The sequence below is a fragment of the Chlamydotis macqueenii genome, chromosome 1 (assembly GCF_036417535.1).
Source record: "Chlamydotis macqueenii isolate bChlMac1 chromosome 1, bChlMac1.mat, whole genome shotgun sequence".
NCBI classification, from domain to species: domain Eukaryota; kingdom Metazoa; phylum Chordata; class Aves; order Otidiformes; family Otididae; genus Chlamydotis; species Chlamydotis macqueenii.
In genome coordinates, this window is record NC_141556.1 from 185,764,579 (window position 1) to 185,782,006 (window position 17,428).

A 17,428-nucleotide genomic window follows, 5' to 3' on the forward strand; every position below is an offset into this window, starting at 1 on the left:
ATGGAGAGGAGTTAGCTGATCCTAGCTTTTGCTGTGAGGTAGCTGGGACAGAATAGTAGATGTGAACTATTGGAAGAACAAGATGGAGAGCAAGTAGCTTTTCTGTTTTTCTGGAATGTAATCCAACTTTCCCACATCTCATCTTTCTTCTGACAGCAAGTGCTCACAAAATCCTACCAGCAGAGGTTTTGTTTTGCTGCCATTTGTTTCACTGCCCAGCTGTGCTCCCATCTCCACAGATGTTAGCAAACACCTATTGCTATCACTCTGTTAGATCAAGCAGTAGAGACTTGTGCAGTGAATCTAAAGGCTCTAGGCTTGCTGTGGGATGATGCTAGAAAGAAATTAAGGAGTCATTTGCTATTTTAAAAAAATATGAATAATATATATATGTATGCATATTCTAGGAAAATATGCCTCAAAATACTGTTAGAATAATTCTATTCTGTTCTCAAAGTGGAGCAGGAAAGATTTAGTACTAACACTGGTTCATTGTGTTCAAGATTACAATAGTCTTTTGGGTTTGTTCTTTTAACACAGCAGCATGCTGTTCTTTCTGTGTGGATCCTGCCGTTCACTGTACAAAACATACCTGCTTTGGGAATGGATCAGGGCTGTGAAGCTAAAGGGGCTGGTGTCTTTGACCCCTTTTGACTCTTCAGTCATGAGAATCTGTCCCAGCAAGGAAGCATGTGCCTAGTTTAGCCACACACTGCATTGGAGTGGATGCAAAACAAATTTTGCTGCAAAGTTAGCTTACTGCAAGATAGTGCTGTTCCTGGGGCATGCTGGACAACAATGTTCTCAGTGGTCCTCAAGTCATGCGTGACTGCTGTGCCCTCCTTAACATTTTTTGGAACGTGCACGATCCTTTCTATCCTGACTAGAAATAGAGGGATCAGTTCTCTAGATGCATGCACTGTCCTCTGCCAGTGGTCAGTGCATACAGGATGCCATCCGAATCTGAGGTGTCATCAGTGGCTGCATTGCCAAGGGGAATGACAACTCTGAGCTTCCTGGGCTCGTTAGAGTGAGACTGTGAGAAGTATGATCAACAGGTGCTGTCTTCTGCTGTGTTACTAGGAGAAAGCAGACATAGGAAAAAGCAATGGAGTGCCAGTACTGTCTTGTTTTCTTTCACTTCCTTCCACCCTCCACACTCAACTGCCTGTGCCTTTTAGGCAAGCACGCTATTCCTCCTCCCCATCACGTCCTTACTTGAATGTCATTGCATGTAGCTGTGTGCCTACGAGTGATCTCTTTGCAGACCTCAGAAGACATCCCAGGCTTAGGCAGTAGTAGTCTGCTAGTACACAAGGCAAAAAGCCAAACTTCCAGCACTTGGAGAGGCTTCTGCTTTGTGAAGGCAAGGGGCTGTCAGGGCCATGAGTGGGTATAAGACTATCTGATGTTGCAGCTTGGGGGAGTGTGACATGATAAGAGAAAGGGAGACTGTGTAACCTACTTAGGTCTTGCAGGATCGGAAGCAACACTCCCACAGTTTCTCCAAGGAAACATTTTCCTCACCCTCCCACGAATGAACCAGGAGATTGTGTTTTTTCACACCTTCTCTTTGCAGTTCTCATCAGAAATATTCCTGCAAATTTTTCATTCATGTTTTGCTTGAAGCGCTCACTGTGAGAGTTGTGCCATGATGCTCTTTTGGATGAATGGTCTACACTCTATTCTCTGGTTGAATTTCAGTGCTGGCACAGGCGGTACTGGCTACTGGCTGCGGTGTGGCAGTCATATGATCAGAGAGGTGCTCTCTAGTACAGTGTTCATTGCACCATATACTGATCCAGAAAGCGCAGAGTAGTGTTGAAGGCTGTGACCTGTCCTGGGCTGTCCCGTTTCTTACTGACCAGATCCAGAGCATGCACATCTAAATCAGGTGGTAGGCTCCGTGGCGTGCTTTCATTCACATTTCTCTTTTAGTTCAGTATGTGCAGTGTAGGGCACATTGGCTTTGCGGCCTTCAGACTCCTATTAGGTGTTTTTATGAACATGTTGTCATTTTCTTAAACTTTTCCCTGTATGGATCCCCTATCCTTTTGTACATGGCGTGAAGTTGGTAACATGGTACTGCCACCAGATGAGGTCGGAGGTCTTGAGCTTTCTATACTCGAGAGAATCTCCACCAGCTGTCATGTCCATTAACCAAATAACAAAGCAAGCAAAAGAGAAGACAAGAGAACCTGAAAAGGCAAAAGCAAAATGAAGAATGGAAGAGAAGGCTGAGTATTTAAGGAGAGGAACTCAGAATCTGAGGGTTGGTTATATAGCGTGTAAATCCCTTGGGAAGGCATCATGTTTTGTGATTCATGCATGTTCTGAGTATGCTTGTGGATGTGAGGCACCTCACTCACTGGTTAGGTACCTTGTATCAAATGCTGTCCCGTTTGCACATACTAAAGCTGCTCTTCCGTTTGACCCAAGTGGCATGTGTAGTATAGTTAATGAGGAGATTCACTTTTGCAAGCTGGACTGCTGATGAAGACATGCACACCCCTTTGTTTCCTGAGTGGTAGGACCTGACTCAAGTATTTTACTCTGCTTTGCAGAAACACACAGTGCTCAGAGCTGCAACCAAAATCAATTGCAGCTGCTTGAATAAGCATACAATATAATAAGTAATGCCAAGTTTTCTGAAAATGCCACTCCCAAGTGTCTCAGCACATCTAGGAATAGTGGATTCTTCTGATCTTAATCTTTGTTCTTCAAAACTGCTTTTTTCCTCCTTTTCCTCCTTACATTGCAGAGATTTTTTTTTAAATATGCTAGTGTTTTGTGCTTGAGAACTGAGGAATTTCTGAAACTTTAGTAATTCTTTTCCATAATAAAGCTCTGGCTAGTGTTCAAAAAGTCAAATGTCGAGATATTACTGAACATCAAGGATAAAGGACAGTATTGAATAATTGCTTCTTAGTGAAGAAGTTAGCAATAATTGGAATATGCTTGGATCATGTGAAGCTGGAGTTTTGTGTTAAAATAGTAAATGCTGGTGTAATCTAAGACTGCCATAGTGCATATTCACAATAAAGAAAAGATTTTTACAGGAAATCTTCATTTTAGCAATTCTTAATCTTTTAATACTTTGCCTTTGTCCCTTATTAATAGTCCTGTGAGGAAGAATATAGCTGAACCTAGATTTGTCTTTAAGAATCATTCTCCTAGCTGGAAGTTGAATCTGAAGAGCAGTACCAAATGTTTTATAAACTGGTTGAAAAGGACTTAAATTACATTTTCTGATTCCCTTGTCAGTGCTTGTAGCTGTGATTTTTAATTTTTTTTAGCAACTGAGAGTGCTTGAAAATTCTCATACGCATATATGTGAATTTACTGAAAAGCTCCAGAACTTATGAAATATGTAACACTGTAGAGAGTTTGAGTCCAGAAGAAAAACTTTAATGTTACTCAGTTCCACTCCTACTGCCTCTCTTCTTGTCTGATTACTGACCCTTCACACACAAGCTGTATTTCTGGGGACGCCACAGTCCCTCACCTCCATTCTGTGGGGTTGCAAAAAGGAAGAAGGTGGCAACTCCAATGGGATTCAGGTGTATGAGGGACAGGGTTGGAAATTATTTCCAATATTTATCCCTGCTAAAGAGTTAAGTGTTGTACTTCTTGTTCTGTTCTTCTACCCATGAGCCTGTTCTCCTAAGTCCTTGGGTATCTGCCTCTTAGACTTTTTCCGTAAGTAGTTCACTCCCCAGTGCTCCTCAGCAGGGCTTACTAGTTTAGGCTTGGCTTCTTGCAACTCCTTGGCTTAATGTGAGTGTGCATCACTGTCAGGAACCAACGGTTTAACCTGACCACCTGCTTTATTGCAGACCCTTCAGTTTCACTGGGCATCATCTGCTGAGCCCAGTGACTTTGGTGTAGGTTATAAACTTTCCAGTCCAGCAACAGGGCTACATAAGATGGATATGGATTTCTGCCTCATTGCTATTGCAGGATGGAAATAACATTTTACAGTTTTAAATTCTACATCCACCAGTAATAGAGCAATGCCCAACTTGGAGCATTCCTGATAGATTTTATTTAAAAAAAAAAAAAAAAGTCTTTTGTCTTTAATCCTGTTACCTGTTTTTGTTTCATTGAATCTTTTAACTTCTCTTGTAAATTCTGTTAAATCGTAGCTTATTGGCTAACATATTTCTCCCTTTTCCCCATATGCATATGTGGTGGGTTGACCCCAGCTGGATGCCAAGTGCCCACCAAAGCTGCTGTGTCACTCCCTTCCTCAACTGGACAGGGGAGAGAAGATAAAACAAAAGGCTCGTGGGTCGAGACAAGGGCAGGGTGAGATCATTCACCAATTACTGTCACGGGCAGAACAGACTCAACTTGGGGAAATCAGTTTAATTTATTACCAATCAAATCAGAGTATGATAATGAGAAATAAGACCAAATCTTAAAACACCTTCCCCCCACCCCTCCCTTCTTCCCAGACTTAACTTTACTCCCAAATTCTCTACCTCCTTCCCCACAGCAGTGTAAGGGGACAGGGAATGGGGGTTGTGATCAGTTTATCACTCATTGTCTCTGCTGCTCCTTCCTGCTCAAGGGAAGAACTCCTCACAGTCTTCCCCTGCGCCAGTGTGGGGTCCCTCCCACGGGAGACAGTCCTTCATGAACTGCTCCAACATGAGTCCTTCCCGCAGGCTGCAGTTCTTCATGAACTGCTCCAGTGTGGGTTCCTTCCAAAGTGTGCAGTCCTTCAAGGAACAGACTGCTCCAGCATGAGTCCCTTGCGGGGTCACAAGTTCTGCCAGCAGACCTGCTCTAGTGTGGGCTCCTGTCTCCATGGGACCACAGGTCCTGCCAGGAGACTGCTCTAGCATGGGTTTCCCATGGTGTCACAGCCTCCTTCCGGCATCTGCCTGCCCTGGCGTTGGGTCCTCCACAGGCTAAAGGTGGATCTCTGCTCCTCTGTGGGCCTCCATGGGCTGCAGGGGGACATCCCGCCTCACCATGGGCTGTACCACGGGCTTCAGGAGAATCTGCTCTGGCGCCTGGAGCAGCTCCTCCCCCTCCTTCTTCACTCACCCTGGTGTCTGCAGAGTTGTTCTCACATATTCTCATTCTTCTGTCCCGTTGCAGTTGCACAGTTTTTTTTCTGCCCTTCTTAACTATGTTATCTGAGAGGCACTACCACCACCACTGATGGGCTCAGCCTTGGCTAGCAGCAGGTCCATCTTGGAACTGGCTGGCATTGGCTCTGTTGGACATGGGGGAAGCTTCTAGCAGCTTCTCACAGAAGCCATCCTTGTAGCCCCCTCACTACCAAAACCTTGCCACACAAAGCCAGTACAGTGTATGTGTACATGTGTATGTATAGAGACTTTATATCGTTTTTATACATTGCAGCTTTTTATGCACCATTAGGATGTCTGTAATTCCCAGCTTCTGTGAATATTTTTCACTGCATTTCTGATCATGTTCAGTTCCATTGACTGTTGCTTTTAAGCTTTGGAAAATTGACCACAGCAAAGCTTCATTTCTTCTTAATATTCTTTAGTCACATGCTTTGTTTACACAAAGTAAAACAAGCAGAACAACCTGCATAGTCACTGACTTTTAGCTTGATACATACTACTGCTTCATTATAGTTAGTATGTTAACAGTTGTGATCTTGTTGTTTTAGAAGTCTTATGGAAGGCTTACGTGAGTTGACCAACAAACATTGCCCTGAGGGAGTAATACAGGATAACAGTTTTTCATCCAGTCAGAGACTTAAAGAACATTTCACCTTGTTCTCTTGTTGATATATAATGATTTCCACTAATACTCTGGGTTTAATTTTACTAGTCAAAGTCCTGTGAGTTGTCAATTACTCTGCAGTCTGTAATGTTGTCTTTGATCTCACTCCCACTCTTCCTGCTCTCTCTGTACCTAACAGTTGAAACCTCTAATCTTTTTATGTTCCAATAAGATGTAATGCCACCTTTCCGTCATACCAACAGTATTACTTCTCTGGTGTGAAAGAAGATAGACAGACTAAGATGTGTGAAGTGTAATCTGTCAAGTGTATAAGGCAGTTTGGCATTAGTAAAGCATTAGATGGGATGTTATGTGCAGTTCTGGGCAAAGCAGTAAAGATAATGAAACAGTAGGAGATAAAGAGAACAGTGAGAATGATCAGAGATTTAGATAAATGACGGGAGACACAAATGCTGATGGTCTTCAAATACATAAGAAACAACTACAGAAAGAAAGGGAAGATCTAATGTTCAACTCGATGACGGCTGGGACAAGCAGGCTTAGCTGGTAGTAAAAGAGATACTGCATGGACATTAGGAAAAAAAAATCAACTGTTAAGATAGCTAAACATAGGAGAAGATCATCTTACAGTGGGCCTGCTGATCCTGGAGCATAGTAGATCCTCCACGAACCTACACTTCTTGCCTTCAGTAACCCCTGCCACCTTCTACAACCCAGGAGGGAGGGACTAGGATTGTCTGAGAGGGAGCTTTAACCACCCCAGATGCCTCCCACAACTCTGAAGACTTCCAGAAATGCTAGAACTGTACTGAGGTGATTGTAGTTAGTGTTAGTGTAGTTTGCGACTACATGAAGATTATAGTGGAATTTCTCTTACGAAACTCTAAATTGTATTTCCAAGAACTTCAGTGGGTAATTTTACTAGTATTTGATCCCTTTAATGATGCGATGTATATAGTCCAGTTAGCATATAAGGGCTTAGTGACATTATTTCCAAGACACTGAGGTTCATCTTGTTTGATTTTCCTACTTTCTGTTTGTCTGTTATCAATAAGTTATTTTCTCTGCTTCATTCTTGAAGTTGAACCATTTCAATAGATTGTAGCAATTTAGGAGCAGCAGTTGTGAAGATAGCATTTTGATTCTGATATTCTGGTAATAGATTTCCAAAAGCAACTATTCCCAAAATAGGTATATATTACAGTAATATCGTAAAATTAGTCATTTCATATAATTTCTATTCTCTTATGAAATGATTAGAAGTAGTAGGTGGGTGCAACATATAAACCCACAATAGCAGACATCTGCAATATTAATAAACACTCACAAATTTCTAGACTTTCTTCTATTCCTAAAAGTTTGTAATCGCATGCACACACCCGTGCACTCACCTACAGAAATATGAGCATCCCCAGCCCTTGGCAGCATGTGTGGGTTTCAAGCAGCACCCATTCTTCTGGGAGTGTGCGTGCCCCTAACTGCAAGTCTCCTTTGGGAGAGCTTTAGCTTTGCATGTAGCTGTGTTAGTCCCTAAAATCTGTTGTTCCCTACGATCTGCTAATCCACAGGCCATAGAGAAAGCTCTCCACCAGGTCACATGCATCCACCCGAGCTGTGTATCCCTGCCTGCTGCACCCCAAATTGCTGTCACGTCAGCTGGAGTGTAGCTACTGATGGCATCCATCAGGCCTGGATAGCGGTGGCATTGATGGCAGGGCAGTTTCTCACACTGTCAGGCCAGGCTTCCGTCATTGCTGTGTTCCACTGCAGCATCTTTTATCCCTGGTATGAATTTTCATGCTGCTTTTATACTTCTGAAGCTGATTCCTTCTTTGTTTCAGAAGTCTCTTTGTGATTCTCCGGTTACCATTTAACCCACCTGAGAGTGACCATCTTTAGCACAATGAGTCTGTTGGGGCAAACACTTCTCAGACAGTTGGAGGTTTGTGCTCCAAACAGTTGGAGCACTGTTTGTGCTCATATTTCCATCACACCAACTGATGTTATCCAGGCATTTCTGCAAAGGGTGGGCTGTGCAGGCAAGCACCACCACAGGAATTCTTTAGTATGTTGCCTATATATACCTGTATGTATTATGTGTACATGCACCTTGGGAGCGTGCCTTCATCACAAGCACCTGAGCTCAAAGTACATTTTATGTTGTAATATTCTGTTCACTAAGAGATGACTAGATTAGAGCCTCAGGTAGTTGTATCCCTGTTAATATCCTTATCAAAACCAAATTGCTGGGGTAGTTAACCAAGCAGGTTCTAAGCTAATAGGAGAGTCTTGTCACAGTCATAATTAAATGCCCAAAGCAGAGTTTCTTTATCTGCCTGCTACAGTAATGCCAGTCATTTTTGAGAAATCCCTGAACTTCCATATATTTCATATGAAAACCAAGTCAGCAAGAAGATATTTAAAAAATCATAGTGCAGGTATCATAAAAAAAAAGTCTTGAACATTGTCATTTAATAGGACGACTGATTCACAATTTGTATTTGCCATATCTTGTGCTTCATAAATGATAGTCATTTTTGTGTAGCCCACTAGGTGGCATTCATTGCTCAGAAGTTGGTTTGCGTTCAGCCCTGGGCCCTAGGATTGCAGTTTCTTCATGACTTTTCTTAGATTTCCATCTTGATTTCATCTGTAAAAACTAATCAGTATTAGATCAGTATAAATACTCTGATACAATAATGCTATATAATTTTCTTCTCTTCTATTTGTTCCTATGTGGCAAAGCAGCGTTTATATACAATAGCATTTAAATGGCAAAGGTCTTAAAGTTGTATTTCTACAGGTATCAGACATTCAGGCAAGAACAGCACTGCTTATGTGGTCCCCTCCATCCAGCGATACCAGAGAAGACTCTGACAAGAATGACATACCGGATGTTTATACTTATGAAGTAATGATTTCAAATACTGGAAAAGATGGAAAGTATAAAACTATCTACATGTAGGTGTTCATTATTTTTACTTAATTGCTGTTGCATTTAATTATGTGGCTTAAGACATCATTAAAAATCTGCCTGTTGTCCAGAGATTTAAGTAATTAGGAGTTTTGTGCAACTTCTGTTTTGAAACAAACTACTTTTTCACTAGACTTGGTTCTGGTTTTATTACTGAAGTTTCTACCATCAATTACAATTTAAAGACTTTTTTCATAGATGTTGGAAGCATGTTTTAATATAACTCAGCTGTATTTCAACCAGCTGCACTAGAAACTATGGGCTCTTAATTAGTGAGATACACAAGTAGTAAGAAATACAAGTTGTATATGCAGTTATTTACTTGGAGAAATATAACAGAAAATTTACCATTAGGGCCGTAGAGCTCTCTAATAATTATGAATCTTTGTATTTAGCTAATTTATCTTGGTCACATTTCATGGATTTCTTTGAAGCAGTACATGAATCACAAGTTGGATATCCCTGTCCTAGAAGCTTAGAGGAAAAGAAACGAGCTTTGCTAACATAAGTTGATGTCAGTAAAAGTAGACTAATAGTTGTCACTGAGGTGCCTTTTCTGTTTACTGGGTTCTAACAAGTAGGTATATGCATTCATTTACAGTTTTAGATAATCATTTTTGCAAGGCTGAACTGAGCTTCTAAAGGCCACAGTACTTTGATGGTTTTTGTGTAATAAAATACATGCATACACATGCAGCTGATCTTGCTGAGTAAAGAGGAAAATAATTATTCTTTAAAAACCCCAAACAAACAGAACCAACAAAAAAAAAAAAAACAAAATCACCAGGGCAAACCAAGACGACTCAAATGAAAGAAGCCCCTCAAATTCAAAGATAAATGTGTTTTCATTTTGCTATATTTAGCAACAGAAACAAACTGTTGGCAAATACATTTCTTTGAAGGGGTGTTAGGTGGATGGATTAGATGATGTGTGTCTTTTTATAAATGCATGGGATTCTGAAACAATCTCTTAAACCAAATCATATCTCTTTCCAGTGGAGAAGAAAATAAAGTTACTGTAAATGATCTCAGGCCAGCAACTGATTACCATGCAAAGTGAGTATCTCCTTCTCTATTCATTAAATTCAGTGGAAATGTTTTTAAAGTTTCATTGGATTTGTGTATTTGCATAAGTCTTCAGAGATTCTTCACCACATCTCACCCTCCTTTGAGTCACAAACCAACATCTTTGGCTTAGCTGACTACTCAGTCCATTTTGGAAAATGGAAAGTTGTTGCACCCTCATCCAGCGTTTGTGCTCTTTACTTCTCATGTCATGCCAGAACAGTGACATTTTTCTGTCCTTTGAGCCAGGCACAGATGCTGCTTGCTTTCTCTGTTTCCCAGAAGCAGCAGAGGGAGGTACCTTGCACAGGAACATGCTTACTGCTGGCCACCGGAAGGTCAGATTTTGCTGCTTTCACTTTGTTCCAGCAGACCAGTGAATCTCACCCTGTATGAATTACTAAAGATGCCCCTAGCACAAAGTAATTCTACCCTTACAGCATAATTTGCTGTTTCACTGTGTCCTACTGAAGAAATAGAATAGGATTGGAAAGATGTAGTTAGATGTTCTTCTTCCCTCCTTTTTTTACATATTGGAGGCTTATCTTATTTCTTGGTTTAAAAAAAAAAACAGTATGAATACTGCAGTTTATAAATACATAACATTGTGAAGGCCACCTTAAAAGTACTGCCTTTTCAAGAAATAAAATTACAAGTGGAGCGTGCAACTTCAGAAGTGAATGAATGTGCAACATATGAAGGATTTACCTCTCTTGACTGTATGGAGAACCCCGTGTGTACTGACCAGGGAACCAATTTAGAGGCAGTCAGTAGGAAGCACAGGGGGACAGAATGTGTCTGAGCAAGCATCCAAGTCAGAAATGTTGTGTGTCTTTCCACATGAGCTTCAGAACTTCAGCAGTAGGGAGGAGGAGGATTTCTGTTATGCACATCTTCTGATTAGCATTTGCTGAAATGGAAGAGCTACATTCCTCGTCCTTGATGTGAGGAGGATCTGTACCTCCTAGTGCTGTTTTCCAGGATATTGTCCTGGTTGCCAAACTGAAAGCAAAAGAGGGTTGGTCTGTTCTTCAGCACACACCTCATTTAATTTGGGCCACTGTATGGCATGCAGCACAAGGTCAGGAGAAAGATAAGTGATAAATTAACTCAAAGCTCTTCATATGCAGATGTTTTCCCTGTGATTTTGTTCCTATTTTTAGCAGTGTTTATGCACTTTACCCAACAGTGTTTAAGCTGAAAATGCATGGAGCATAAGGGTCAGAACCTAGGAATATTTTTTCCTATGTAAGTCCTTTTTTGTCAGGCTTAATTCTGATTGTTGTAGAGAATGCATAGGAATAGGTGACTTAGCCATCTAAGGTCTTCCTGAATTAACAGTTAAACATAATTCTGCCAGTGTGACCACTGCCCGAAATCAGTGAAGATCAGAAAGACTAAGCTGTGAAGGTAACTGACAAATTACATGTTTGAACTGTGTGGGAGCACAAACAACTGTGCAATGTTAGTTGCTGTTCAGATGTATCTCTCTCTGTTAATTAAATCTGCAAAGACAAATTTCCTGCAACTTGCTATCCATGCAACAAGAACATACAAGGACTTCTGCGTCTCCATAAGCAGGCAATGCAAGTCTTAGGCCAATGATCATATGAAAGGTTTTTGGGAGGTTTTGTTGTTTCTTTCAAAGGAACAGGTGAATCAGAAGAAAGTAATGTGCAGGTTCACCCAAGGAGGAGAAAAGGCAGAGCTACACAGCTGAGGTGGGGTGGGCAGGGAGAGCACAGAGAGAGGCCAGATAATAATCCTGTATTTAATTTTAGAGAAGAGCTACTAGAAAAAGAAATTATTTCTCTTTGAGAGAGAAGCAAGAATTCACTCATCTGAAGTACATGGAGAGTTAATTCATAGCCTTCCTAAAGGAAAAGATGAACAGACTCAGCAAGGTCTTGAAGGAGTGCAGAAAGTACTCTGGAAATATATCAGCAGCTTTATTGTGCTCATGTGACGAAAGCACTTGCAGAAGAAAGAATTATTCATATCATCAATTAATATGTCTACAACAGATAATGAGCCTGCAAGATGTTACCATTATTTCCCAACCAAAGTACAGCAAATAACAGACTTCAAATGCAATTGCGAGACTAAAGCTAACTGATGTACATGCAAAGTAAAGGACATTTTTCTTTTGCATTTCTTCTATTGACCAAGATCCTTCCACCAGTTATTTATTTATAACAGTGATACTTTAATAATGAGACAGCAAGGCAGTAACTTAATTCTGAATACTCAGTTTCATTTGGAAACTCTATATACAGATTTTGAAGCAAAATGTTGTTGGCTCTTTTCCACTTCAGAGTCCAAGTAGAATGCAACTGTGTAAAGGGGAGCCCTTCAGAAGCAGAGAGTTTTACCACAGCAAGTTGTGAACCTGATACTCCTAATATGCCCAGGATAACTAATCGGACCAAAAATTCTCTTACTCTGCAGTGGAAGGTAAGAATTGTTTAAAAACCTTTAAAGTAATATTTTACACTCTTCAGAATTGTTTCAGATTTGTCAATAAAATGCCAATTGATTGAAGTGGAAGATTTTTGTCAAATACAACTAATTTCAGTCACGGTTCTGTGACTGGAAACACATGTACTAGGTTAACTGTGGACTTCAGTAAAAAGAGAAGGATTCCAAGAAAAGCAAGGAGCCTTTGTAGATAAAAGTTACTGAGTTCAAACCAGAGACAGTGGTTCGAGTTCCAGTCCCCTAGTATACTGTGGAACCAATTGCTTTCTCTGTCATTGAACATCAGCTTGTTTGTGCAAAGCAAATGAAGTGGTCTGGAAAGACTGAGATTTGAGTAGACCAGCAATCTAGCTGCTCAGAAAAATACTTCAGCATTTTACACTGCTGCCAGAATATTTTTTCAAGGTCTAAATTAAAAAAACAAAACCATAAATATGATACAAATATTTGTTGGGTGGAGACTGAAAGAGGACTCTCGTGGCAAGTGGAACAGTCGTATAAGGGGAGCATCATTCGCCCTCTATTGGTCGTGTCATGATTTGATCTATACCAGCATTTTTTCCTTAAGTGGTCTCGTATCCAGTTAGAGCTCTAATTTTCTTCTTTTTCTGTTGCAGGCATCTTGTGATAATGGTTCTAAAATCCACAGTTACCTTTTAGAATGGGATGAAGTAAGCAAGTTATTCTATTTTATTTTCAATTTTGTAGTTTTTTAAAAAGTAGTTGATGTTACTGTGCACATCAAGTTGTGTGAAAACTATGAATTCTGTCTAGAGGAATGTGACAAATATGTAACTCCTGAAGCAATTAGGAAAATACAGTTATTGCCCGAATTATTTTTTGGGGAATATGAATTAATCGAATCTTAATTACATGATTCTGCTACTCTTCATAATGGGTTTTTCACTTCTTTCAAGAGCTGATACTGAAAGATCATTTTTCTGTAAAAGTCTTTCTTTTGTACAAAGGGGCCGGATCTACTGTGCCCCTGCAAGCATCTTCCAGTCTCCCTACTTGGACAGCTATCCTGAGATGGCAGAGCTACAGAAGCTTCATGACTTTTTCCTTCCAACTCTATGGAGCTGGGAAATGGAAAGGAAGGAAAAAAGCATCTCATTCAATGTTATATACAAAGTTTCGTATACTACTGCCTCATTATGTGGGAGATTCTTGAGTTATGTTTCATTTCAAAAAATGAGTTTTCTTCACATTTCTATGTTACTTTAATTGATGGGTGCATATATATAGTAGGGTGAATAATGTGATTATCTTGTTCCTTTTTAGGGAAAAGGAAATGGAGAGTTTTGCCAGTGTTATTATGGCCAACAGAAGCAGTATAGGATTACTAAGCTATCACCAGCAATGGGGTACACCTTTAGGCTAGCAGCCAAAAATGACATGGGAATGAGGTAAATATTACTATTATATACATAAATATGGAATGCATATGCATGCATATATGATCTTGTTTAGGGAAAATACATGATGACATTTAAAGAAACACATCTTTTGTCCAACTGGGATGAAACAGAATATAGAATATAGAATAGTTCAATTGGAAGGGAGCTACAGTGATCATCTGGTCCAGCTGTGTAGTTAATTCGTAGTATGTGATTGGATTATTCTGTTTGCAGATTACCTGCGTACTATGAACCACTTGACCCTGCCTTGAGCAGGGGAGGTTTGACAAGGTGACCTCCAAAAATCCTTTCTAACCTCAGTTACTCTGTGATTCCTAACATAATGCATTTTGTCCAGGCATGGTATGGCTACATACTATAATCACTATTTCAAGTGATTACTTAAACCATGTACATGCTATAAATCTTGGTTCCTCTTAAAAGCTGATAGTACAGCTGCTTCTGCCAGACCTAGCCTCATTTCCTGAACAGCCTGCTCAGACATTTGCACATGATGCCCCTAGAACAGGGAGCAGCAGCATGGCACAGACAACCTGGCTGCTCTCACGTGAAATCATTTCGGGCTGTGCTGGTTTTTAGCTTCAGTCTTTGTAGACCTGTCCTGACCACTGAATTTGCTACCTTGGATGTGTTTCCTACTGCACATTCTTGTAATAGAATTTTTAGCTAAGCACTACATTTTAGAGACTCACACATTCAGTGCGATTGTGGCTTTTGTGTCTGATGCAATAAACATTTCTACTAAAATTCTGGTGATCATGCTAATAGATAAGCGATTCAGCCAAAGGGCCAGAATTTAATAGTTGAAATGCTGCAGTGCTTGTGCTGCTGCTGCTGTGCTGACCAGAGGGTACCTCCTACCATGCTCTGTAGTCCTTTTGGTTCCAGGGAGGTTTGACATAGCCCAGGGTTTATCAGCCATCCTTAAATTTAGAGCTTTAGTGATGACAGTGTAAAAAGGTGTCAGTGACTCTGCTGGAGCAGGAAGTAAGTCTGGAAGAACCCCCGCTGCCACCTGGAAGTGTGTCTGTCTGTATTGTGCTCTTTGCCCTGTCCTGTTACTTGGATATGTCCCTTTATCTAAGGTGTCTGTTAGTCTCCTGTTACCCTGGGAAATGGAGAGAATGTGACATTGCCATATCACTGAATTTTTTTGAAGTTCTAGAGCTTATTATGAATGCTTAGGATATGTAGTTCTTACTTTTAATTGCTTTTCAGAAGTTACAGAGCACCAAACTTTGTTTTGAATTTTTGAATGAATGACATCTGACTTAAGTAGAGAATGTAAGTAAGAACTTGAAGAAAAAAAAACAAAATTACTTGTTTCTCAATATACGCTTGGGCTACTGGGTGTGTTAGTTCTTGGGAATGCTTCTTGGTCTTCAGGCAAAGCGAATAAACCTGGCTAACAGTCACACTACCAGGGCTCATCATCTCTAGAACAGACTGCCGGTGTCCACACTACATAGTACTTGGACCCTGAGGTCCTGTGTGGCATGAAAACAGACCACCAGCCGTCATCTGAAGCCATCAGCCTAAAATTGCTATTTTGCTCTTTTTTTTTTTAATTCGGTATTTGAAATATTATGAGCATTGTGCTGCAGCTCACCGGACTAGTGTGTTGTGTGTCTTTCAGCTGGCACAAGGAGGCGCTTGAGGGAACAGGGGAACAGTGCCTATTTGGACAGTGGTGAAGGACGGCATCAAGAGTAGGGAGCCAGACCTGCAGTGTTAATTTATGCTAGGCAGAAGAAATATTCTGCAGACTATTAAGTATGTGAAAACTACAGCTGGCTCAGGAGATCTGAGACATGTGTTGCGGGGCTTTGGAGAGTACTCAGGGAATGTGTTGCATATAATCCCTGTTCCTATATATTTCCTTATACATGTACTTTCCTTATGCAACTGTCAGAGGACACTATAGTGGGCTAGAATGGCTTTTGATGTGCTCTGACACTGTCTTTATTGTGTTACTGCCTTCTGGATGATGTCTCTGCAATGAATTATTCTCTGAGTTGCTCCTGGACTTTGTCTTGATGAGATTTACTTGGAACTGTATTTTACTGGAAAAATAAAGGCAGGGATTGAGCTGACAGTTAAGCAGAGTCCCGTGCTTGGGCTCTCTCCCTGTTCCCCTTTTACCTCTGTGTGTAAATGTGCCCTCTAGGAATACCTGCACATATTACAGATGCCTGCAGTGTAAGCTGGTAGAAGACACTGATCAGTTAAGCGCCCTTCTTAAACTAATCACGCCAAGTAGATTTTTAAATCAATATTTCATAGCCTTGTAAAGATGCACTTTATTGTCTTTATGGTATTATTTAATTAAGAAGTCTCTTGAAATAGTATTTATTAGGGTAGAGTGCCTGATTATTCCTTATGAAGAATGTTGAGAACGTCAGGTACCTGGAGACAGAGTTTTGTCTAAATTGTTCTGCCGATAAGAACAGATATTTCATCTTTGAGTTACTCATACTTTTAGATTTAATTGTAACCATACATGAAACCGTGGCTAAAAAAAAAACTGGACAAATACAATCTATTTAAAATATAGATAGCATTATTGTACTTCTAAGTGAATTGTTTAAGAGTCATTCAAATGTGGATGTCACTGGAACTCTTTTTAGTTGATGTCAGTGTATTTTGGAATGGTTCAATCAAGTAGAGAGATAAGATCTTTTTAAGCTGTGGGTTTTTTTTACCTTACGGCTGCTTGTAAGATGACTCCTTCAGTAGTTTGTTGTGAATAGATGCACCCTTAATCTTTGTGTAGCCTCTCTTCTTACTTTCTCTAGCCTACCTATAAAATGCTGGAAATTTTTTTTGGTAGATATATTGTATGTATCACATCATCTTCATTTCAGAGGTCTTCTTGCTGGTCACTTTTTGCAAGAAAAAAATTACTGTTCCCTCCAAATTTAAGAAGTTTTCTTTTGTTTTGTACTTTTTCACTTCTTTCTTCACAATGTATTTCACAGTCTGTGTGTCTGCTTTGGTTGCTGTCGAGATCCTTGATAAGGTGTTTTTTTTTAATGCCAAAAAGACTTTAGAGAAGACCAAAATTTACAACCTGTGCATTATTATGATATAGGATGGGTAGGAGAGAAAGTGAAGTTGAGATATCTTTATGTTGAGATTTTTCAGGAAAAGTCAGGTTCTGACACGTGAGATATTTAACTGGTACTGTTGTTTAAGCCATACAGAGAATTTTATTCTCAGGGCTTCCTGATACTCACTTAGGTAATGCCTAGCTTTTAGATTGAAATTACATCTTTGACATTAGTTTCATACAGTTTTAAAAAAACAGATTAGCTCTTAAGCCTACAAGTGTTTCTTTAGAGCTGATGTAGAAGCAGGAAATCTCTAAATAAATGCCAGCTAAGATCTGGTGGATATGTTTCAGAATCTAGCTAGATACCTGTCAGACCATCTGTGCAAGCAGAGTACCTACCCCTTTACTGACTTTGGCATCCCTGTGTTTCGCAATAGGTCTTTTTATGTAACTTAGTTGTATTTTCACTTCTAAGCGTATCTAAGCATCATCAGATAAGGTTAACAGTTGTATTAGGAGACTCGCTGGTGTACACTCTATTTCATTTGTTCTGCAATAAAACTTCCATATTGGCAACTCTTAAAGTAACTTAACATTGATTATGGCTATTATTCTATTATTTTCTGAATCACTAGAGGAACTAGTCCTTCACAGTATGCTTGAAGCACATAATTGTTGCCCAGGAAGCAAAAATTTTTTTATGTCTTC

General features: G+C 40.1%; 1 protein-coding gene across 11 annotated transcripts in view; it reads left to right on the forward strand.

The window, feature by feature from the left end:
- FNDC3A (fibronectin type III domain containing 3A) overlaps positions 1–17,428 on the forward strand; it is a 125,921-nt gene that overhangs the window by 82,938 nt on the left and 25,555 nt on the right. For 10 of the 11 annotated variants that reach the window (XM_086771859.1, XM_086771856.1, XM_086771860.1 and 7 more), the window contains 5 exons: positions 8,534–8,691; positions 9,701–9,760; positions 12,085–12,223; positions 12,865–12,918; positions 13,532–13,656. In XM_086771859.1, coding sequence (XP_086627985.1) covers positions 8,534–8,691; positions 9,701–9,760; positions 12,085–12,223; positions 12,865–12,918; positions 13,532–13,656 — 536 coding nt within the window. The remainder of the gene's footprint in view (positions 1–8,533; positions 8,692–9,700; positions 9,761–12,084; positions 12,224–12,864; positions 12,919–13,531; positions 13,657–17,428) is intronic. The other variant, XM_086771864.1, reaches the window with a different exon arrangement.